The sequence below is a fragment of the Dermacentor silvarum genome, chromosome 11 (assembly GCF_013339745.2).
Source record: "Dermacentor silvarum isolate Dsil-2018 chromosome 11, BIME_Dsil_1.4, whole genome shotgun sequence".
NCBI classification, from domain to species: domain Eukaryota; kingdom Metazoa; phylum Arthropoda; class Arachnida; order Ixodida; family Ixodidae; genus Dermacentor; species Dermacentor silvarum.
In genome coordinates, this window is record NC_051164.1 from 35727929 (window position 1) to 35753792 (window position 25864).

General features: G+C 44.2%; 1 protein-coding gene across 1 annotated transcript in view; it reads left to right on the forward strand.

Annotated features, from left to right (window-relative positions):
- The window catches only part of LOC125941404 (uncharacterized), a 46544-nt gene extending 22944 nt beyond the window's left edge, over positions 1 to 23600 (forward strand). The window contains exon 2 of the mRNA XM_049658555.1: positions 18771 to 23600. Within this exon, the coding sequence (XP_049514512.1) occupies positions 20434 to 21414 (981 nt within the window). The 5' untranslated portion in view covers positions 18771 to 20433 and the 3' untranslated portion in view covers positions 21415 to 23600. The remainder of the gene's footprint in view (positions 1 to 18770) is intronic.
- Positions 23601 to 25864: the final 2264 nt, after the last annotated feature.

Here is a 25864-nt window from a genome sequence, read left to right on the forward strand (position 1 = left end):
TTTTTCTTCAAGACTCTAATGAGTGAAAAGTAAAATAAAATTAAAACGGCGGAAAATATTCTGCTTTCTACTGTCGTCAAAATTTAGCTTTCTGTGTTAAACGTAAGCAATATTATTCAAATCCGTTCAGCGTCTGGCGAATGAGAGCATTTCTGAATTTGGCACGTATGAGAATACGGCAACTGGCGTCGCCCTCGAGATGAAACCTGCGCTTAATGCTGCCAACGAACTTCGCAAAGTGCCGGTTGTTCGAAATTTGGGATAAATATAGCAATAGACCACTCCTACAAAACCCTTTTTCCAGCGAGTGTAGACGCGCGGCCAAGGAATTGACAGGATTGAGAACGCATGCTGTGAGAAGCAAGAGAATAAGCAACCATTCGTGACAAATTCTAGCATGTGAGAGAGGACGCTGACAAGTCTGCTTATGTGGACCGTTTAAAAATAATACAGTTACGTTTTATACGCAAATCAGCGCACGAGAAAAAAGTTATTTATGAATTACACAGTCGTCATCCGATTAGCATACGTCATTCCCGACCACCAGTCTTACATCCCGCCACAAAACTCCATGACTAATCTGCGTGATTTTAAACGAGCCAATCCACAAGGAGGAAAATGCCATTGAAAAAGTATATAACCGACCGTGGTTGCCTTCGTGGCCATCGTTCTGCAGATTTTCTCGGTGGGTGCGTTCATCAGTAAACCAGTAAACGTTGATCAGTTGAGCAATAAACCATCGAAGAAAACGAGTACACAAGGAAGATGTGGCCAAGATGAGCGCTGGATTTACAAATGTAAACTTGCAACTCCATAGCTCATCCTGTCATTTTCTTTCTCGTGTACGCGTTTTTTCGATGGTTTTCTGTTCCTCTACAGTGCGGTTGTGGCGTTCAGCAGGGAACGCATTCTGCGATAATCCACTTAAGCGACGCTATCGCCTTGGTCATGCCTTCGCCGTTTGGCGCACGCTGATTGGCTGATTGAGCAGATTCCATGAGCTCATAAACACGTAATGCTCAACCAGCCAATCAGCTCATTCGATATTGTTTAATGAGCCAATCAGCGCGCGGCTGACGGCCAAGGCAAGGCCACCGATGAAAGTAATTGTTGCAGAATACGTCCCCAGCTGAGCACGATGTCATGGGATCATTTCCAGTTAATGGTGGCCACATTATGATAGCAGCGGAATGAAAAGATTAGAACACTCCTGCTCACAGATTTAGGTGCGCGTCTACGGGAAGCTTCAGATTGGAGCCACCTCCAATTTCTGTTCAAATACACATAAATCTATAAATGTTCTCATGAGGCAACGACTCAAACCATTTAAAAGAAATATACTGCATATAGGTGAGCAAAATCAATTCAAGAAACTGTAGCAAGCACATTTTCATTTTCAGACCTAACGTATGTCGCAGATTACTTCAAGTATACTTCACGTATACTTCAAAAAAGTTGTCGCAGTTTCACCTGAAAGGTGAAGCATCAATTGCGATAGCAAATTTGTAGAGAGCTATACAGAGTAATGATGTTAGCTTTATCAGCTGTATAAACTTGGACATGCAGTAGCACTGGCAACGCGCAGAACTGTTGTCGACGCCGTCGGCGTTTTTCCCGCGTTCGCTTAAAATGCGTGCGGCGTTGGTGACTGTTGCCGGAGCCTCTGATATAAATAGGCACTTGGTGCCGCAGCTAAACGTCGCCTCCCTTCCCTCCCCCTTCCCCCCCTCCCCCACGGCCTCTCGCGCATCGGAAGAAGGCGCGTTTGCTCTACATATATGGTGATTGTAAAGGAGGAAAGAGACGCCTACTTTTGCAGCCCTTAAGGAGGCACGGCGCAGAACGCGCGTTTGTTCTCCGCCGTGCGTTCACTCCCCGTGAAAGAGCGCGTCCCTCGCGCCCTTTCACTCGCACATACAGCGTTCGGCGGCGCGCGGTCTTGGCGCTGAGCCGTGCTCCCTCAAGGGCTGCAGAAGATAGCGCCAACCTTTCCCTTTCCCTCAAGAACCACTTACCACCGCGCGGTCACGATTTCATCTCCATTGACGTCGTACGGAACCTCACGGCGACGGCGACGCCGACGGCAGAAATCTGCTTTTGAGTGTCCATATAATTGCTATCGCAATAAAAGCTTGGGAAATACGTAAATTACCTGCGATTTGCTTTCCTTCACAAAGCTCCAGCACACGGAGTGGTCCAACATATTAGTTGGCGATTATAAGTTGTTCATTCAAAAATCATGCGATAATGATAACTTGAGAGAATTACTACTGAAAACATTCTGGTCGTCTTGTTTCACTCGACTGTCTGCAGAAAACGAGAAGTTGCGCGATCTGGGTATGCGTGGTCTAAATGCGCGTTTTAATGCGATAGGCGTTAAGGGCCCCGTGTCGCAGAAAATCCGGCGTCGGCTTAAGCGCCGGCGTCTTTGGCGGAAATAATCATGCCGAACCACATCATCCAGAAGTACCCCGACCGGGCAGGCGCTTCGCGTGGAGCAAGGCGTTAGTGATCAAAAAATTGAATTTCTCAACGTAAATGCCGTCAGAAAAATCGTAAAGTATGACTTAACGACAACCTCCAGACGTGCTGGCGTCTGACTAATTTGAATATACGAGAAAAAAAAAGCCTGATAAGCAGTCGGGGATCCCTGAATGCTATCGCGTTCCACTCCTAAAGGCGAAGCTTAAGCGTCCTCCAATTGTTTTTAATGGCTTTCCTTGTGGAGTCTACTGCGCTACAAAGCAGGCTATCAGAATATTAGCACTGGGAAAATGCTCAAGCGCATCATAGCAGAATTCATCTATTAAATTCGTCACCCGATCCCAAAACTTCTCCCCTGTTCTTAAGTGAGCCTCCTGAAAGAGATTTCTTTCTGCCAAAACTGCATAAGAAAAAAAATGTCACAGTTTCGCCCTAAGGGCGAAGCAATGAATGCGATAGCAACACAGCAATGTCATACGAAGTAAGGTGAGCGGCTTTGGTAGCAACAACACGCAGAACTGTTGTCGACGCCATCGGCGTTTTGCCCGCGTTCGCTCAAAATGCGTGCGGCGTTGGTGACTGTTGCCGGAGCCTCTGATATAAATAGGCACTGCGTGCCGCAGCTAAACGTCGCCTCCCTTCCCTCCCCCTCCCCCACGGCCTCTCGCTCGTTGGAAGAAGGCGCGTTTGCTCTACATACATGGTGATTGTGAAGGAGAACAGAGACGCCTACTTCTGCAGCCCTTAAGCGAGCACGGCGCAGAACGCGCGTTTGTTCTCCGCCGTGCGTTCACTCCCCGTGAAAGACGCGCCCCTCGCGCCCTTTCACTCGCACATACAGCGTTCGGCGCGCGGCGACGATTTCTTCTCCAAATGACGTCATACGGAACCTCACGGCGACGGCGACGGCGACGGCAACGGCGACGGCGACGCCGACGGCAGAAATCTGCTTTTGAATGTCCATATAATTGCTATCGCAATAAAAGACTAATAACATTTTAGGAGTCCAATGACGCTGCTGAAAATTTTCTGTATTAGCAACCGTCAGGATAATAGAAATCCTTACCCGAAAGGCCCGCTTCTTTTTCTGCAATAAAAGAAAAGCTTGATTAGTTTACCCGTCGCGGTGGCTTAGCCGTTATGATGCTGCGCTGCTAAGCATGAGGTCGTGGGATCGAATCCCGGCCGTGTCGGCCTCATTTCGATGTGGGCGAAATGCTAAAACACCCGTGGGTCGTGCATTGGGGGCACGTTAGACATGCCCCGGTGTTCAAAACTCATCCGCACTACGGCGTGCACTACGAGACACTATGGCGTCCCTCATAATAAAATCGTGATTTTGGCCCGTAAAACCCCGGAATTCAATTAAATGCTTGACTAGGACGGAGCACTTAAAAAATAGCCCTGCAGTTGCCCAGAGTCCAGAATACCCGGCTTACATAAAAGCGTACGAAATGGCAGCAGAAGCCCAGCCCGAGCAAAGTACAATAGTAAAGCGTGTTACGTAAGTTGCAACTCTATTTAACTACGACACGCGAATCGTACGATTGCGTAGAAAAAGAGAGAAAAAGGTCACGGTCGCCCAGTACCTGCCCAAAAAAGTCCTGCGCACAGGTTGTTTCCAGATGTAGGCGGTTATCTTAACACGTCAATGTGGTTATGAGAGCTTTCGTCGTAAACGACGCAACAGACAGTATGTCGGTTGATCAGAATGGAGTTTATGCAGCGGACGAAAAATGATTAGGCAGCGGCTGGTTAATGATTATGACTCCTCACTACACGAGATGAGCTCGTAGGTTTGACAGCTGGACGCGTGTTCCATATTTAGGAAAAGGGGGGGGGGGGGGGGGGGGGCAGGCGAATGCACATACACCCGCTTTGTCTATATAGGTCCACGTTCAAGAACCTGAAGCGATGAAAATTAGTCCGGAGGTCCCCACAACTGCGTCTCATCACCCACTGTGGTGCTTTTAGACAAACGAGAAAGAGCTGAGTTTAGCCGTAGCATTTTGAGGGCACGTTTAAACATAGAAGGCTATTCAAATCGTACGCACCACACAATTTTTTTTCACATGGCCGCACCACACCTCTCACAATTAGTGTCTATCGACTGCGAATTGAAGCTACATTTACAGAACGTTATCATAATGAGCCACGAATTGGAATTGCACCATACCAAGTTGATTTTCTTCGAGCAATTTTCCGAGTGGCAAAGAAGCCCGCGAATACACGCAAAGTGCCTCGAGCGCCCAGTCACGCGGCAATTGTGCGTGTATTAGCGGGCTTTTTTCACGCTTGAAAAAACACTTTTATGTAGCACGTATTGAGCAACAGAAAGCAGTCTTTTTTTTGTTTTTCGTGTTCACACAGTTTTTATCTAATTATAATATTTTAAAAGTTTAAATAATTAGGACCCCTTATGCAATTAGGCAGAACGCAAAAAATAATCCAAGTATTTCCAAGCTACGGCAAACAACATTACCTTGGTTCTGTTTAGTTACGTGGCATTCGCATATTTTTTAAATCTTGCTGCATGATAATTGAGATACCCTGTATGTGCGAAAAGGTGGGCAGGAAGGCGCTGTGTAAGAAGGTGGCAGCCACCGTTTACATAATTTTGCTAACTTCGGCAGGACAAACTAAAGTTGTGGAGCTTCCAGGCTATGAGTTATGTTTATCGCATTGTCGCTAACTTCATTCGATGACTGTCGCTGTCCTACGCTCCTGAGAATTTGGGACCGTGCCTCTTCCGGAGAAGCGTTCAAGGATTTGACCATAAGAAAGAACATGTTGTGAAGCCTTCTGGGATGCACACGAGCTCACACGGTCGTTGCTAAACATCTAATCTTGTGAAGCTCTCTAATGGTGAACTTCAGGCACCGCTATTTTATGCCTGGCGTCTATAGTCAGCGTGAGCAATTCAGGTGGTACCATGACAAAAAGGGCGATGTGAAGGCGACCGCTGTGTTAAGCAGTGCCCAGATTCGTCTTCAGCATTCATTATCATCGTAGAGCCCCGAACACCTTTTTCTATAAATAATCATCTGTCGGGAAAACAGTTCCCTATAAAGGCAACAACGCGTGGCACGGACAGCGGGAGCAGTTATTACATGGTCCATAAGGCCTACCAAATAAACAGCATGCTACAAGCAAGATAGTCGAATATCACGTTCATGGTTCGACAAATACACTGCACACAATCTGTACAATAATCACCTCGCAAAGTTAGCACTAATAAACTATAACGCAGTGCCTATCTTGTCGGCACCCGCTATAGAGCAGCCCGGGCGAAAAATTGCTGGCAGTTTTTCTCAATGGCTTCCCGCGACCTCGTGACTCGCCTGCCGGCACATTTCCGCGGTGGCTATTGTGCGCGCAGTTCTTGAACAAATTCGCAGTTACAACGTGTCAATCGTTGGCCTGCGGCCGCTAAAGCGGCATCCACCTAATCATGCGTGTCTCACCTTATGGTGTTGCTTAGTGCTGCTTCTCGATGTTTTGCCGGAGAATACTTCCATGGAAACGTGGTGGCCAAGTACGATGAACGGGTGCCAGCGGAGGAAAAAACTGCACGGAAGGAAATGCGAGGTCAGCTGAGAAGGCCTAACCAAGGGCGTTCGAACTGAGACAGCGAATGGTTGGAACCGCGTGCACGAGATCGCTCGAGACAACGTGATGGTGACGATGATGATGACCGAAATGGGATAGGAATAAAACAACGGAGGCACGTAACCACTGCAGGGTAGAGGCTAAGAATACGGGCGCCTAGAAGAAACAGAAAACCAACGCGTGCCATAAGAAAAAAAAAGCAATAGAAAGGACGACAGAAAGGTAAATACAGTTATCAATTGCGAAGTCTTAGTAACTTGGTATAAACTATGAAAGGGAAATAAGGGAGGCGAAAAAACAATCCGCTGAATTGAGGAATGCGGGGTACAAAATTCAGAACAGAAATATGAAAGAAACAAGAAAAAATTAGGGCGGCTTCACACGAGTGTAGCTGCGTATTAGCAAACAGCATAGCTGGCGACCCTTCCCTCGCTTTAACTTGGCTTTTCATTAGGTTTAACTTGATGATGATGATGATGATGATGTTGATGTTGATGATGATGATGATGATATCCTCAGCACATGGCTCGTACCCACTCCGCGGGATTGGCCAAGAATTGGGCACCTGAACTTTTAGTTACGGTTTTTGAAACTACTGTTACTGTGCAATTTAGTAATCAGAACAGGCAGAATCATTTTCCTATACTGCACTTTTTATAATATAAATGTCATGCTATATCTCTAATTGTAAAAGTATGGATTTAAAATTTTATTCGTTTTGTTGATTGAATGAAACCACAAACGCGATCAAACACGTCCCTGTGGCTGAAGCCGAATACCGAGGCACTGAAAGATAGTACTATTTCTGATGTTAAATGTACCCGTAATTTAGCGAGCGGAATTTCAAGAATTCTTTTTCTTTGTAATTTATACCGACGACATATTAAAACGTAGTGTTCTACGGTTTCTATTTCTAGACAGAATGGACACAGCGGCGATATCGCCAGACCAGTCCTGCGTAAGTATAGGTTTAATGGTGGGACACGGCAGCGTAATTTTGTGATTATTACTTCCGATTGTCTTAATGGACACCAATGTATTTTCCACGGAAATTTTGGGTGCTGAAATTCAGTCCATGTTGTTATTGTTTCAATTATATCTCTACGAATTGAAAAACTCCGATATGTGATTGCGGTTATTTGTGCCACCACTGGAAGGACCGGTATTATTGGTCCATTCAGGGATGCTACGTCAGCCTTCTTCCTCTTCCTTCTTCTCTTTCTTCTTTATCTTCAATTTCAGCTCGTCACGGTGGCGAGTGATGGAGGAGCGTGCACGCTCTTCCGGCTCGCGATGACGGCCGCTGCGTGAGTACGTCACTGCGGAAAAAAGCGTGCGCCACTGTATCTCAGTCAAGAGGTCATCTTAGTGCCACTCTTGTACTTCCCATTGCGGCTCGTTATGTCTTGCTGTCTAGCCCCAGTTGCGTAACTTAAAACATTACCAAAAAGTTGCAGTGGCTTAGCTCGGCTATGCCAGGATATACGTAGCGTTAGCAAAGGTTCAGCTGATTATTATTAGCTTTCCTGGTTGTCTAGATTGTCAAGGATTAGCTTGATTGTCATGCTTACTGCTGCTCCAATGACACACACGCGGTATACGTATTATGTGGCACATGTATTCATTCCTCCTACGCTCAACCGCTAATTGCCAGGCAACTACTTCGGTGTCCGATGAGTCAAGCTTCTCCGTTCTTCTGCGCTGTTGAGCAGCATTTGCGCTCTCCTTCTCCATGGCTATACCACACTGGCAAACGCCAGTCAGAAGCGCAGCGGCTCCAGCGCAGTGTCAGACAGCGACTGCACAGCGAGCGCGCGCCGGCGCCAGTGCGTCTACCACGGCTACGACGTCACTCCTCTGGAATGCGCAGACCGGCGGCGGTGAGTCGCGCGCGGCGGCGGCGGAGTGCGCGAGAGGTGCCGGCTCCGGTGGCTCCGGTGAGCAAGCCGTGTGACATCACTGATCCTTGCGCATGCGCAGCACGGCTCTTGATGTGCCGCGCGAAACGGGCTTGGCTAGGCCAGTGTAGCTAACGCTACAATATGTCGTACAGCCAAGTACAACCGCGATTGTATAACTTCATGTATCACCAAATGTGCAACAGGCTTCCTCTTTGTTTTACACGAGTGTACCTAACATATGTCGAACTTTTATTATTGTCAGTGCATCGGTAGGAACCCCATTTTCTATGAAAAAGAGATGGATGTAATATGTTCGCAAGCCGGTCTCATCATTGCAAGTGGGTGAGTGAGAACTTTATTTGGATTCCGGAGATCGGGAGGCCAGGGCCTGGAACCTCCTAGTTGGCCACTGGGAGCTGTGGCTCCCGCACGGTTTCCATGGCTCGCTGCATTCTGAGCTGAGGTACGTGACCGACCACCCCGCCCGTAGATTTTCCGGCGACACTTCCATTTTCTCTTGATATATTTTACATCCCCACAACATTTGTTTAAGGGTGGCTCTAGCAGACTTGAAAAGCTTACATGTAACGCTCACCTATAACTCGGGGTAAGAAGTGTTTATTTGCACGGGGCTCATATAGGTTTCTGTTTGAAATCGCCTCCAAGCAAAGGACAAAGCTGTGTTCAGTTTAGTGTGAGGCAGCGATCATATTCGCCTCCGATTTTGACAGAATTTGATAATATCGATAAATTTTGTTAATCTGTCTTTTTCTCTCCAGATCTCCTCCACATTCACCTGACCGATGGAAGTCACTCCTTGCTCTGTTCGGCGAGTAAGTCCTCGAGCTTCGCGGTGTGCTAACTCGTGGGGGTCGATTGCGGAAATGCCTGAAGTCGTGCGCGTTGGGAACCAGAGCAATTGCCTGCCGTTCTTCTCTGCTTTGGAGAATATTGCTTGGTTGCCTCTGATGATGTGACACGCCTCAGGAGAGATCCTACCTTTAGCATAGTTTCTAATGGCTGCCTGAAAATCGCTAATGTTGTATTGAGCATTCGTGGAGACCAATGCTAGTGCAAATGCTACCTCCTCTGCTGTTTCGGAATGTTTGGTTTTATCTAAAACACTTATAAGTGGTTTTTAGGTATGATCTGCGACTACTGTCACGTAGCTATTTCTGTCTGGGTAATCGGCCGCGTCTGCGAAGGTTGCTCTGTAGTTTGAACCTTAGCTTTGGATCATTTTATCTGCTCTACTCGTGCATCTGCCCTTGTTGCAAACTGGATGCATGTTCTTTGGTACAATTGGTACTAGGAGTTTGTCACACATTTCTATCGTTATCGTCCTCTTTTCCCCGGGTTGATTGTGGCAATTCATTCCTAACTTGCGTAGTATATTTGTGACTATATTTGTAACTTGCGCATCTGCTTTTCTTGCAGGTAAATAACAAATGCTCTTTGTTTGCTAAGCGCACCAGTTACGCTGCCCTCGTTGTGCTGCCGGGCCCACGCAGCTTCTTGCTCACTGTGAAACAATGTACGTGCATTTTGGTAAAACTACTACTACTCGCCGGCGACATCGAAGAAAATCCCGGTCCTAGCCTTCGTTCCGCTACTACGCAAACGTCGGGGGATATTATGTCTGCTCTTGACGAAATTCGCTCAGGACAGACCTCCTTGCTAAATGAAATGAAATCGATTCGCACTAAGTTATCGCAAAATGACAAGGTGTTTGAAAATATAAGAAAAAGACTGGACAAGATTGAGGAGGACTGTTCGTGCATTGCTGCGATGAAAACAAAATTAGATAACACCCACGACCTTACAATGCGTAACGCCGCTGATATTGCAAATCTGGCAGCACGAATAGACGACGCTGAAAATAGGTCGCGTCGTAACAACCTAGTGTTTTTTGGGTTGCCAGATGCAGGACGTGAAACGTGGGATCAATCTGAAAGCCTAATTATACAGCACTGCAGCTCTAACCTTAATCTTGACATCCAGTCAAGTGACATAGAGCGCGCCCACCGGCTCGGAAAATTCGAACAAAGTAAAACAGACCTATCATTGTGATGCTCGCCAACTTCAAAGCAAAACAACGTATTCTTTCGAATGCAAAAAAACTAAGAGGATCAGGCTTCAGAATATCCGAAGACTACTCCCGCAACACCCGTGATGCCCGCAAAAGCCTCGTTGAGTATGGCAAATCCCAAGGGAAAGCTTTTAAGCTTCGTCACGACAAGCTGATTATAGATAATAGGAGCTATGTATTTGATCACTCCAACAACAGGGTCATCCCATATAAAACATAGCTACCTCGCAATGCCTCCGGAAATACGTGTGACCCTTTCCCATTTCTTTACACAAACATTAGAAGCATTCTTCCAAAACGTGATTCACTTCAATACCTTGTCGAAACCACTGAATCTAAAATAATTGCTCTTACCGAAACATGGCTGAATTCATCTGTTGATGACTCTGAACTGTTATGCACTTTCCCCGATTTTGATATTTTTCGTCGCGACCGAGACGGTAGGCGGGGCGGTGGTGTTATGCTGGCTACCCACCGTAGTCTTAACTGCTCATTAATCAACATTGCTACGCCAATCGAAGCCTTATTCCTGGTTTGTAAAATTTCATATCCACCTGTTATATTAGGTGTATGCTATCGCCCTCCTGACGCTGAACCTTCCTTCATTGTTTCGCTACACGAATTACTTTGCTCTATAACGTCCACACACCGTAACGCTTCCATCATTTTATACGGCGACTTCAACTTTCCCTCCATAAACTGGCTTGATATGTTATCATCTTTATCAAAGAATAACGAAGAATGTGAATTTTTGAACATGTGCCTCACATTTGGTCTTACACAGCTAATCTTGGAACCAACGAGACTTACTGATAAAAGCGCACACATACTAGATCTTTTGTTGACGTCACACCCTGATAATGTCTCGTCACTAACAATTTTACCTGGGCTGAGTGACCACGTAATAGTTCATGGTTCCATTCATTGCAAACTATTACTCCCTAAAAAAGAAAAGAAATTATTAACACTGTACGATAAAGGAGATTATGGCAGCATGAATAGAGACCTAACTGAGTTCTGCACTTGGTTCCTAGCTGATTTTCTGGATAGATCAGTTGAGACAAACTGGCTGTTGTTTAAAAACAAAATGCGTGACCTAATTAATCGATATATACCAACCATTTACGTTACAGAGCGCGTATCGTCCCCTTGGTTCAATAACAACTTAAAACGTCTGAATAACAAAAAGAAGAGACATTTTCGAGCCGCCAAAAATACTAACAACGCATGCGCTTGGGCAAGATACCACGTGGTTGAAAAAACATTTCAGCGCTTTGCAGCAGAAGCTAAGCAACGTTTCCTTTCTACTACATTGCCTACAATGTTGCGTAATAACCCAAAGCAATTCTGGAAAACAATTAAACCAGCCCACCTTAAAACTGTTTCTTTATGCGACGATCACAACAACCCTCTTCCTGAAGCATTAGTTCCTGATGTACTTAATGAAACTTTTTCTTCTGTATTCACTCTCGAACCGAATGATGAACTGCCCAATTTTCCTGAATTTAGTTACCCTACTATGCCCGATATACAAGTCAGCCCTCATGGCATCAGCAAACTAATTGACAATCTTAAATTGTCATCTTCTGCAGGCATCGACGGAATTAACTCCAAGGTGTTAAAAAATACCAAGCATAGTTCAAGTGTCATCCTGTCTCACATTTTCCAACAGTCCCTGTCATTAGGAGTGGTGCCACATGACTGGAAGGTGGGCAAGATCATCCCAGTCCCAAAGAAAGGTACTTCGTCATCACATAATAGCTATCGACCGATTTCATTAACGTGTGTGGCTTCAAAATTAATGGAGCACGTCATTTATTCGCATGTAACCAAGTTTCTAATCTCTGTTGACTTCTTTCACCCACAGCAACATGGTTTTCAAAAAGGTTTATCTTGTGAGACCCAGCTTGCATTATTTACTCATGACATCAGCTCAAGCATTGATCGCAATATTCCCATAGACGCCCTGTTCCTCGACTTCGAGAAAGCCTTTGACAAGGTACCACACAAACGACTATTCCTTAAGCTCTCACACCTAAATCTTAACCCTTTTGTCTTCGACTGGCTGTGTGACTTCCTACAAAACAGGCAACAGTTTGTTTGTATTAATGGGCATACTTCCTCATTAGCGCCTGTTATATCCGGAGTTCCTCAAGGCACTGTCCTCGGACCATTACTTTTTTTAATCTTCATCAATGACCTACCGACAAACATCTCCTCCTGTATTCGACTTTTCGCAGACGATTGTGTCCTTTACCGCCCTATCCATAGCTTCCATGATAACACTTCCCTTCAAAACGATTTACTAACTGTTGAAAACTGGTGTCGAACTTGGCTAATGTGTTTAAATATCAAGAAGACTTCGCAGATCTCATTCCACCGCAGAGCTTCCTACCAAGCACATAGGTACGTCATTTTTGGCTCCGAATTATCTTTAGCTTCATCGTATAAGTACCTTGGTATCACAGTGACTAATGACCTCAGCTGGTCACATCATATAGGAAGCATAACAAATGAAGCTAACCGTGTCCTTGGCTATGTCCGGCGTAACCTTAAGTTCACCCCTCCTCACGTAAAATTGCTAACGTACCAAACGTTCATTCGTCCCAAGCTGGAATACGCATGCGCAGTTTGGGACCCGTACCAGATTAACCTACAGAATTCTCTTGAGTCTATTCAAAACCGTGCTATTAGATTTGTCTTCTCAGATTATTCATACTATTCTAGCGCCACTCATCTAAAACATACGGCTAATCTTCCCAGTCTTGTGTCACGCAGAAAAATAGCGCGCCTGTCCCTCTACCACAAGTTTTATCACTCGTCTCTTGCTCACTCGATTATCGTACCTGCTCATCGCCTTTCGCTCCGCAACAGTCACTCCAAAGCTGTATACCCACCACCTGCGCGCACTACTGCGCACCTCAACTCATTTTTCATTCGAACAGCGAATGACTGGAATCATCTGCCCACCGACGCTGCGCACCACTCCGACCCGTGCCACTTCAAGTCAATCATCGTAGAACTCGTACAATTGTAACCCACCCCTCATGTAATACCCCATACCAGGGGCATTTGAGGTATCAATAAATAAATAATAATAAATAAATAAATAAATAAATAAATATTCCGTCCTGTTTTGGTTTTGGTAAGGCGTTCTGCCTGAGATGTTTGTTGTGCTTCTATGAGTTCGTCCAGTGCGTTGTGGAGTGCTAACCTTAGGAAGAGATCCGCGCTCGTACTGGTGGGAATCAGTAGTTCTAGTTTGTATGCCTTTTTAAGCCAAGCTTTATAGACACACAAGTTTTGGGCGGTGGTGGTGTCACGCTGAAAAGTGGGCCAATCCTGGTGATTGTGCAGAAAGGGGCCAAGCTTAATGGCACATATCCCTGTGGGCTCGAAGACCTGTAACGCGCACTTGAATTAACCTTGTCATACGTGGGACGCAAAGAGACACAATCACCAGCCCTTCTCCTGTCGAGAAAATGGGGGTGAGCGAAGCTTGTCGTCCGATACTAGCGTGAGGGCTTCCGAAGCCCAGGCGAAACGTCCGCGAAGAGCCACGGACCCCGAGTTGTGGGAGTGCGATGCTGAGCCCAAACGTCAACGAAGAGCCACCTACCTGGGGTTTATGGCAAACAAAGCGGAACGCCTGCGATAGTGTCGTCTCGCCACAAGCTTCGCTTACCCTCATTTTCTCGACAGGGGAAGGGCTCTGAATTTTTATGAGGTTGTTAATTTTGGTCTTTTCAGCTGCAAACCAATTGTGGAAGGCTGCTATGTATGTGATGTGATTGATCACGAATGACTGTATCAGCCATATGATACTTTCTTCCCTCATTCCAAACGAATTTTATTTTATGGCGTGTGTTTTTAGGCTAGAATGCCTTAGAACACCTCACGAAGGACGGAGCTAAAGAGACGGCGTTATACCCCATCTGCCATTGCCTTGTTTTTCAAGGAGAGATGGACTTTCTGGCTACCAATATCACTAAGCTAATGAAGCTACCCAAACACACAGCCAGCATACATGCATGAATATAGATGAATAAAAATTCATATTTTCTTATAAATGATTAAAAGTAAGTGTTACAGAGGCTGTTCCGGCGTTAAGAGTTACGCCGAAAACTTCTTCCCGTTTAGTTCAACAAACGTAGAGAAAATGAGCAGCCTCAAAAATACGAGTGTTATGTGGCTTTACAACACCGGAACCTCTCATAGCCAAAAAAATTGACTAACCGCGTGCTTAGTGTTTGCAGGGGAGATTTATGCTCGAGCCTAATGTCTTGTTTACCTTAACTGAAAAAGACAAGAGCTGAGGAAGAGACAATTCCCGGCAGGTTGACCAAGGCCAAACCAACATTGCATAGCCGAAGCGTGGTTGCGCTGCTGAGCACGAGGTCGTGCGATCAAATCCCGGCCGCGGTGGCCGCCTTTCGACAGAGGCGCAATGCAAAAACGCATGTGTGCTTGCGTTGTGGTGCACATTAAAGAACCCCAGGTGGTCAAAATCCAGGGCCCTCCACTTCGGCGTGCCTCATAATCAGAACTGGTTTTGGCACGTAAAACCCCTGAAACGAGCAGCGTGACACGCCCCTCCAATCAAACTACGGCATTGGCCGCCCACTTTGTATCCCTATAGTCGCGTACATCTTGAAAATATGCGTTGATGACGTTCTCGTTCTTACGAATAGGCATTATATTTTAAGCTGTAAAGGAGACTTTTATCACGTTTTACTTCGAGCGTACAACAGACTACAAGCAGTGAATGAATACCAGAGTCACTTACTTCATTTCAGAAAGAGTTCTAAAAATTGACAACTTTGTGAAAATTGAGAACTCTATCGACTTGATCACGTGGTCGCGGGATCCAATCAAGGCCGCGGCGGCCGCATCTTGAGGAGGGTGAAATGCAAAAGAAATACATTGAGAGCCCGTTAGAGATCCTCTGGTGGTAAAATAATAATCCGTACTCTCACACTACACCGTGCCTCATAATCATATCGTGTTTTTGGCACGTAACACCTCAGAATTCAATTCAGCTCTACAAAATTTATCAGTAATGTGGGTAGAGGAGTTAACGGCAGCCTCTCATATATATATGTCATTCCCAGAGTTAAATAATTGCTAATCTCACAAAACACGTCAGTAATCCACCACCGGATGTAGTGATAATAGATTTCCGGGATTTCGAAGGGAAATAATCAAATAACTGGATTTGTTAAAATATGAATCTTCCATAAAGAAATTAGATCGGTTCCACCAACTTCTAGTTTGCTGTTCGGAGAGTGATTTAAAATATTATTTCGTTATTGCAAAACTTTATACTAGTTGGAACTGCCACGCTTTTCTGCGCCGTGTGAAGTTTCTCAATCACATCCTCAATGGTAAAGGGCTTTCAACCTTTCAACTTTAGAATCGACACCACCAGTGAAACCTTGAGCAACGAAATAGCTAATGCCTACTGCAGGATAAGAACAACAATCTAGAATGCCAGTCACCGGTGTCAAGCACGTGGTGCTCAGCAACTAACTGCGCAAAAGCAAGAAAATAATTGGCCTGTGAACACATCTAATCAATAGCACTCCTAGGTTAGACAAAGTGCGCAATCACGGGAAAGTGCACAGAAATAGATGCGTACGAAAAGCGTTACGTCCTTGCTTACATGCGTCTGTGCGTTTTCGTAGTATTCCTGCTCCAACAGACGTCTTAAGCCCGGCTCACATGGAGCGAACTTTCACGGCGAACTTCGTGCGGCCCGCACCAGCGCACCCACATGTGGCGAAAAACAGGCGGACGCCGCCGCCACTGTTTCCATGTTGCTAGAAACAGCGTGATTCTATTTCCAGTAAAATACAGCGAAAAAGTTGTTTTGTATCTGCAACTGAATCATTATTCTGCAACTGAACGATATTGGTCGCGCCTGGACAGCTGTGATCAGTCGATCATTGTACGACATGCGCGCAGCTAGCTTATGTCACCAGGTCCGCTCTGGCCTTTTTGGCTCGCTAGCCGAGTCAAATGCGGCAGCATGAAGTCGGACACGACCACGCCCTGATTGGTCCGCGCTGACAGCCTTCATTCGCCGCTTCCGGCGAGCGGCTGACCGCCTGCGAACATATCTAGCCCGCCTTGACCAACGGCCAACCGCCGCCGGCCGCCAGGCTAACAGCCGCCGGTTGGACGCCGCGCGAAGCTGTTCGCCAGTTTTTCTCAAGAAAATCGCCCCATGTGGGTCGGGCTTTGAGGTACTAAACGTATGGGTGAAAAAAAAAGAAACATGTAGTGCTTTTAGACGTGAATCTTTGCATGAGCTTCAACTTTCTGCGTTTACTGTCAATGGTGCGACTTGCGTAATCACCTGATAATTAAAAAATAATGCAGTGATTATAAAGACTATGAGAACATGCACGGGTGTTTTATCAATGTAGTTTTATATTTATATGGAAAGGACTTTATAGTTGTCTACACAAAAGCAGAACGTCCATTGAGAACATTGCTTAAACAAAGGCATTTCTCTCACGCAGAGCTTGACAAGGGAGCAATTAACAAAAGAAAACTGAACAGAACTTCAGCACAGCCCTTCATTACCGATATACAAATCGTGAAATTACACTTCTGAGCCTAAATTTTGCGTAACCGAGAATGCGTGCTTGCTTCGATAATTGAGAAGGTTTAGCGCAGCCTTAAAGCTTTGTGACGAAATTGTAGTTACTGCTCATGGCAGCATTTTGTTTGCTCCTCTACTGGGGTCTTTAAAATAATATTTTTATTGCTTCAAAGCTTCGTAAAGGCGGGGAAACTTTTCTACACAATTAGGAGAACTCTTTCATCTGATGCGAAGACAGAGCGAAAAGGGTTTCTTCGTGGTCTGGCAATTTTCAGTAGACACAACATTTAAGCAGGCACGTTATATGCGCTGCCGAGTCAATACTCCCGCATCGTGCACGTAAAAACAGATCTAAAGGGTGAGGACGAATACGTGTTTTCGGCGCATAATGGTTGAAGCAAACAGGACGAGAGCCTGGCCTTGCAGTCAACAGTGGAATGCGTTGCCTAAGTCTAGTATTCTCAAACAAACCACGACTCGAACTTCTTGCACTCCAGGCATGTGAGCACAGTGCCTTACCTCGACTCAAATGGACACTGTGCTTCACTTCAATGGCCGTGAAGTGTAAATGAAGCGATGTGATCACGTGTCTCGAAAGGTGGCGCTGCCAACCACTTTCTTCAATCGCGATTGAGTGTTAAGATGAGGAACGATTGAAGAATACGGGGGATAGTGGACTGCTGAGGTAGGGAAAAGGAATCCCAAATACATTGCGGTGTGCTGCAATGTAGTTGTTATTACTTTTCCCTACATTAATTATGACGAGCAGCATGATACAAAGCTTCGTCAAGCATTGCACTAGTCACAGCTGCAGCAGTGGTCATCATCAAAGGAATATTTAGGAGCATTATCTAGTTCTAACTCATGAAACCTAAGACAAGCCGCCTGCCATTGTCTGTGGAGATAAAACAGATACTGATGGAAACATTGATATCAGGTGCACTGTAATGGCAGGCGACCAGCCAGAGTGCGCGACTTGAGCCTCGAAAGCTGCAGGCCACCCATGGAAAGAAAAGCCCAACCAAAGGAACAAACTGTTTCTCATTGTGAGGTGCTTGGGCAAACTGTTTTACTCTCGTAAGACAATACAAACACACGGAACTAAACAAGACACTTCAAACGCTACAGCAAGCAACTATGCCTACGCATTACAATACGAGAGATACTCTTGTTTATTATAGCCTAGAGAATCACTCTTCGTTACAAGTAAACCAGTACCGGAAGCATTACGCGCAGTGCTCCCATTGCTGTGACCCGGAGCTTTTCTTTCCATGTCTGTTCAACCACAACCTTAATTCCTTTCCCGGAAGCACACAGTGAGGAAGGGATTCCAAGACCCATCGCCCAACGAAAGCCCCACATCGGGAAACAAAGTAGGCTTAGCGCATTGGACCAAAACATCCATATTGTGCTATAGATGTTTGCACATCACTATTCATGAGAATGCCGCCAAGGCTTCACTTGATTGCTCTACAATTTGGTCGCACTCAGGTTTGCCTCGTACTGGTCGTGACATTTGGTAAATACATAATTCCCGCTGAACTGTCCAATGACGGCGCTTAGGATTAAAGTGTATCTTCAAAGGCACGCGCTGTTCATTCAGCAGCGTGCAAACTACAAATCATCTTCCTATAGGAGTTCACATTTCTTCAATCTAGAGACTTTGTTCGCATCCATAATGACCATGCCAACACACCAGCATTGAGCTTATACCCAACGATAATTAATTTCTCTTTTTTTTAGTTATACACTAGTTCACACGTTACTCGGTGCCCATGGTACTTATTATATTTCTGGTCGTCCTAACAAATAGAAATAAAGCTTTTCTTTTTTCATTTGTAACGCTAGTTTCACTGCTCACATTGCAAGTGCAGTGTTTTGCGTACATCATACAAAATCTTACGTGGCAGTATAACATTCTCGAGGCTTTTCAGCGCGTACACGACACCATTTTGGGAACTATTATTGGCGGGGTACCGATTTTAGCGGCAATTTTAACCTTACCACTGCACCACTGACTTTGGCAGCGGCAGCGGTGGAAAGAGGTGACGGAGTAACGGCGTTCTGGTGATACTTGCAGGTTGCGGGGCCCATCGCGTTGCCTGAACTGTGCGCCTCGAATTTAGCACCAACTGCTCCTGAGTTGACGGCGCGCCTTGTTCGTCCCTGCGGCTTGCCTACCTGTGATTGTCCGCCACCGCCATCTGTGATCGCTGGACACAATCTTCTGGACGTTATCGCCTGCATCTTGTGGGCGTCAAAACAGCCATACTTCGCTCACTTTGGCAGCGGCAGCGGTGGCAAGAGGTCACAGAGTAACGGCGTTCTGGTGATACTTGCAGGTTGGTTATACGTTCCCACATATTTTGCTAATACATGCGTGTATACCGCCACTGCTGCTGCTGCCACAAGTGTAATTCGTAGTGTCTGTGCCTCCGCTGTTCTTATTTACTGTCTGGTTGTGGTTGTAGGTGCTGTTGTCACTGTAATAGTGCAATTCATTTCTTGTTTACTAGCTGTTGCTATCCTTAAGATGTCAAAAGAGATCAGAGCACTGTTTGAAGAATTAAAACGTGATATGCGGGCAGAGTTCAAAGACTTCAAAGAAAGTATTGAGCGAGATTTCTGCAAAGAACTAAGAGATATCAAAACTTTCTTGACTGAGACGAACAAAGAATACGAGGAAATTAAGGCGGAAAACAAAGAACTTAGAGAGTCGAATGCTCAGTTACAGGTATTGTGCTCTGGTCTCGCACATCAGGTAAAAGACCATGAATGCAGAATTATTCAAGCGGAGCAGTATTCTCGGAAGGCAAACATTGAGATTAAAGGTATACCCTGCAGTGCTTCTGTGAACCTAACTGAACTGGTCACCAAGATTGGTGAATGTTTAAGCGTTCCGCTTATCGCAGCCGATATTGAGCGTGTGCACTGGGTTCCAACTGCTAAGAACGAAACTAAGAAGAACGTGGTAGTACAATTTGCAGAGAGGCAAAAGCGAGATAGCTTTCTGAAGAACGCGCCCAGGATAAGCCTGAAGTGTTCTGATGTCGGCATTGATTCTCGAGCAGCAGTGTTCGTGAACGAGCATCTGTGCCCTGAACTGAAGCGTCTACTCGGCCGAGCTACAGCGCGCAAACACGAAGTAGGCTGGAAGTATGTCTGGGTGCGTGATGGCAAGATCTTTGCACGACAAGCTGATGGCGCACCCAGGATAAGGATTCTCAGCGGCGAAGACGTAGCGAAAATGGTTAGCTCGTCACGAATGCTATGCAATGAATCTAGTATTCCGGATAAGCTAAATCCTTTGCGCAGTTTCAGAAAGAAACAACGAAGTAGACATTTTTCTTACTGTAAACTTGAAGCAGGGATCATATCCGAAAAATTATGTCGAGCATTAAATTTAGTCATACTGCTGTCCACCTTTTTCTTGCTTATTTATTTTTGTAATATCAGCCGTAATAGGCTAAAGAGTAATTTTGATCACTCGATGCAAAAAACTTTTTTCGTGCATTTCTTCATTTTGTATTATAAAACGGCAGAGTTTATGGCGTTAGTATTCACTTTTGCTTCCGTGGCCCTAGTTTGCACTTGGTTACCTAAAAGTTGGTTGTGTGAGAAACTTGTTGCTGACTTCCACAAAAAGAAAGGGCACGTGAAGGGCGTAAAACAGTTTTACTCCAGCAACAATATAGATGAAACATTACCACGTGCATCTCACAGTCTTTTTGTAAATTTTAGTAATGAGTACTGGTAATAACATTGCCTCAACCTATCCACTTACGACTGCTGCAAATTTCGATTCTTCTGACCAATCCCTGCTTCCTCATGACATACAACACAGTGTTGCTCAAAAGTGGTTTAAACACAACGTAATAAAGTGCTTTCATCTAAATGTTCGCTCGATAGGCAACAAAAGAAATGACTTTCAGATACTCCTTGATAGCTTCGGATTTACATTTGATGCTGTAATGATATCGGAAACATGGCTTGATGGTGACGATAGCTTTCAGGTACCCCATTACAAAACATTTGCTGTCAGCCGCGTTGGCCGTCGAGGTGGGGGCGTGTGTATTCTAATTAATGAAAGAATTGAGTCTGAAGCTATACAAGAATTCTGCCTCTGCTCTACTGATGTGGAAGTTGTGTCAATAATTGCAGGGAACAATACAATACTATCAACGTTTTATAGACCGCCAAGTGGTGACATATGTGCCTTCCTTGAATTTTTCAAATCGTACCTCACATTTCTTGTTATGCATAAGTATGATGCTATAATCAGTGGAGACTTTAATATTGATATGCTCACCTCGTCTTCTAACAGTGTTAGTTTCGATGTGCTTCTACGCTCATACGGATTGACTATTACAACTAAAACACCTACCCGTATCACACCGACCTCTGAAACACTCTTGGACCTATTTATCACTAACATTGACGAGTCAAACGGACATTCAGCAGTTACGTGCTGTGATTTAAGTGATCACTTGGGCATATGCCTTTTCTGCCAGAAAGCAGTCCCCAAACAAGTATCTCGAACTAAGGAACTTTATCAGCCCGTAACCACCGGTGCACTGGACAGATTCCGCGTTGTCATATCAAATACAGATTGGAGTCGTATACATAAAGAAAGTGATGCGAACACCGCGTATCAACTGTTCTTAGATACATTTTGTATAATATACGAAAAACACTTTCCTTTTAAAGAAAAAAAGAATCCATAAAAGAATAAGAAAACCCTGGATAACCCGTGAAATACATGCTCGCATTAAAGAAAAAAATAAATTGTATAAATTGTTTATCACTAGCAAAAGCATAGCCACCCTGAATGACTTCAAGAAGTTTAGAAATATTTTAAATAACGACATTCAAAATGCAAGACGAATTTACTACGAAAAATACTTTGAATGTGCAGTAAACCGTTCTGATAGACTTTGGAGAAAACTTTTGTCACTAGATCCTTTAAACAACGGCCGTAGACCAGTGGAGAGGGTTACTCAGAATGGCCACGAATACGTGGGCAAATCTCTCGCTGATGCATTCAACGGGTACTTCACTGAACAGTCCAATAGTCGAGTAGATATGCCTACACCAGCCATTAAGAGGCATTCACCTACCATATTTCTGGCACCAGTCGATGGAAACGAAGTAATAGCCATATTCTCTGAAATGAACAACAGCGCATCCTGCGATGCTAATGACATCCAAATACATCCTGTCAAATACGTAATTGATCCTATATCTGATCAACTTGCATATTTATATAATCTATGTTTACAATCTGGGCAATTTCCTTCAGGCATGCAAATTGCCAGGGTAACCGTTCTGCACAAAAAAGGCGACATAAATGATTTCTCAAATTATCGGCCTATTAGTATACTTCCCGTTTTTTCCAAGGGTCTTGAAAAAGTAATTCTTCGACGCGTAGAGAAATTTTGTCAAACCCACGATATAATCACCGACTCCCAATATGGCTTTAGAAAAAATCGCTCGACTGAACTTGCTCTGCTTCATCAAAAAGAATATATATTAGAGTGTTTTGAGCAGAAAAAAAAATTGTTTTAGGGATCTTTATAGATTACACAAAAGCGTTTGATCGATTAAATCACGAGATCCTCTTTCAAAAGTTAGAACTGTACGGGATAAGGGGTCGAGCCTTGCTCCTCATTAGGTCTTACTTGTCAACACGGACGCAGTACGTTCAAATTAATCAGTTTAAGTCATCTTTACGTCGTGTTGTCTGCGGCGTGCCTCAAGGCAGTATCCTCGGGCCGCTACTTTTTAATATCTACATTAATGACATCGTAACCATTGATACAGTCGCCCGATTTATAATATATGCAGACGACACTAGTATATTTATTTCCAGCGAGAACTATAATAACGTATTAACTCAAGCGAATAATTTACTGCTAAATCTAGAAAAATGGTCCGATACTAACCTGCTTTCTGTCAATGTATAGAAATCTAAAGCTATGATTTTTCATCCTAAAAACAAACCTATTACGGTCTTTGCGAATCTTGTATATCAATCAAGTGTTATTGAGATCGTACCATCATTTAAATCACTTGGCGTATACTTTTCAGAAAACATGCAGTGGGACGACCACATTAACCATCTCCTCTTAAAAACATCCCGAGTAGTAGGCCTTCTGCTGCGCCATAGAAGCATTTTGCCTCAAAAAGTAAAATTAATTTTGTATAACTCTCTTTTTTGTTCCTATCTAAATTACTGTACACTTGTGTGGGCCACGACCACAAAATCAAACCTACAGAAAATATCCATCATACAAAAACGGTTACTTAGGATAATCTATGGACTACCTTATGGATACACAACAAAGGATCTCTTCGTTAAATTTGATATTGTTAATATATTTAGTTTATACCACTACAGGCTACTGCGTAGGTACAAAGCGGAGTTGAAAAACCACCAGTACAGCTTTTCTAGTCTTGCGTCGCTAAGCTTATTCCAATCCCCGTATCCACACCGTCACAAAGCTCACTGGGTCTTACCGACTACACGAACTAACTACGGACGGCAAATGCTGCAATACCAGTTACCCCTCATATTAAATGAATTAATCGACGCCCAAGTTAGTTTTCCGGATATCAATAATTTGGGCATACGCAAATTTTTCGTAAAAAGAAATCGGCAACCATAACCACTCTCACTTACTCACTTTCTCCTAATACAGGCGATTTCTTTTTTTTTTTTGCTGGTTATTTTTCTTCTTTTCTTTTCCTTTTCTTTTCTTTTTGTGAGCGAAGTTATGTTCTTTGTTACCACGGCTGTATTTATATCTATGTATATAAGAAAAGAAATCGGCACCATAGCCACTCTCATTTACTCAATTTCTCCTAATACAGGCGATTTTTTTTGCTGGCTATTTTCTTCTTTTCTTTTCCTTTTCTTTTCTTTTTGTGAGCGAAGTTATGTTCTTTGTTACCACGGCTGTATTTATATCTATGTAAATGGTATGTATGCTTGTATGCTTGTATGCTTGCGTATATATGGGTCTACATATATATGTATATATGCATATACGTTTATTTATATGCACGAATTTGTGAATATATATGGGCGTTCACGTATGCCTGGAGATGCGTATATGCACTTTTTCTTTTCTATCTTTTTTATGCCAGCGTCAGCAAATGCATCTTTTCTTCTTTCCTTTTTATTTTTCTTTTTTGTTGGTTCAACTGCAGAACCAAGATTATTACGTATGTGCACTCAAATGTTTCTGCACTGTATGCCCCACTGCTGCTGCCTCTTGTAATGGGAGTGGGAACTCCGTCAAGCGGATTGTCGCTTTTATTCCCACCCCCTCCATCATCACTTCTGTATTGATGGGAAATAAAACATTATTATTATTATAACCTACGAAACTGGAAGGAGGCTCATCGCAGACGCCGGCATCACCCACCTCAACCTGTTATCTACTTTCGCTTCGCTAGCTCGGCACCAGCGAAACCCTCTTCACTTCTGCTTGCTCCTCGCTTTCCTCAGCCAATTAGTTAGCAAAAACTTGTCGAGGTACGTAATGCTATTTGCTTTGAAGGCAAGCAAATGTGAACTCCTATAAAAGAAGTAAGCATTTAATAGGCCAGCTCAAAGAACGCCGATGGTCACCGCTCCATGCTTGCGTTGACAATTGCGTAAATTTGACCTCAGAAGACCGTTTTACGTTAAGGGACCCCAACTCTCGTCATGCCGTTGTCTTTGCACAGTCGTCGTAATAAAGCTTTCCGCATGACGTCATCTAACCATCTTCATAGTTTAATAAACGCCATTCCATTGTCATCATACCATTATCGTCATACGGCCTTTGTCAGTCCATTGATGTCGTTCCTTCTTCGCCATTCTATCATAGTCATGCTATTGTCATTCAATCGTAATTTGGCCGCCTGACATGCCATCGTAGTCATTGCATCACCGACCCACATTCGTTGTTATGGATTCGTTTGCATACCGTCTTCTACATTAAATGGCGGTCGTTCCTCATCGTGATTGTAGTTTCGTTTTCCGGATGTCGTCATGCCATCCTCCTCACGCCATTTTCATGATACAGCCTTCGTAATGCGCACATGTTGTCATCGCGTTGTCCTCAAACCACCGTCGTCCCGCTTTCATCGTTCCATTTATGCGATTACTGCTTCGTCATTCCATGCTGGCCACAGCGTCCTCGTCATACAGTCGCCATCATGCTCATGACCAACCTTGCCACGTGAGCGTCATAGCCAAGTGGGCTCATACCGGATACACTGTACGTCGAATACAGAGTGCTTTTTTTAGCTGCACCGAATATTTAGATGCTGCCTGGGGCAGATAGCATAATTCAGACCATTGATCTGAATTACTAGATGAGGCGGCCGCTACTTAAACGACAAATCAAAATGCTCAATTGAAAAGTTAGCATCAATTACGCTCATTCACTTTTTTTAAGTAATAAATTTACGGCATATATTTTAATCTACGAATTGCAGGTAGTGTTTTCCTACTTGGAACGAATTCCACTAGAACGAATTCTCTGGACCGCATGATTTCGAGATGTTCATTTTGATAGAGTCCTACAAAATGCATTTGTGTTCCAGTTACATTTGTGCTTCAATGCATAAATACAGTTTTGTAAAAAAATTTCACTGGAACGCCAATGCATCCGACGTTTTCAAAATGAAGATCTCAAAACCGGTGCCATCCTGAGAACTCGTTCTAAGTAGCTATCTAACAGTATCTGTGATTCGCAGATTGAAACATGTGACGTAAAGTAAATAATTAAAGTTAATTACCTTAATTAGGCTAATTCTTGAATGAATCATTTCCATTTCTAGTAGAAGTAATGGCCACCTGATCGAGTAATTTAGATCAAAGCTTATAATTGTGCTATCTGTCCCAGACAATTTTTTAATATGGTGCAGCTAAAAAGAAAAAAACAAGAAACCGCATTACCGTCTATACAGTCACCGTGAGCTGAGTTCTGACACGTTTTTTTTAGCCAAAATATTTTTTTTCTTCGAATGGCCCTTTCTTGAACGCCACCTAGAGTTCAATGGAGAAACTAGTTCTTTTAACTGTGAAGAGAGAGAGAGTGAACTTTATTGAGAAGCAGCAGTTTAGTCGACTGGGCCTAGGCCTCCGACGATGGGACGTCGAGGTCATGCCTCTTCGCCGCT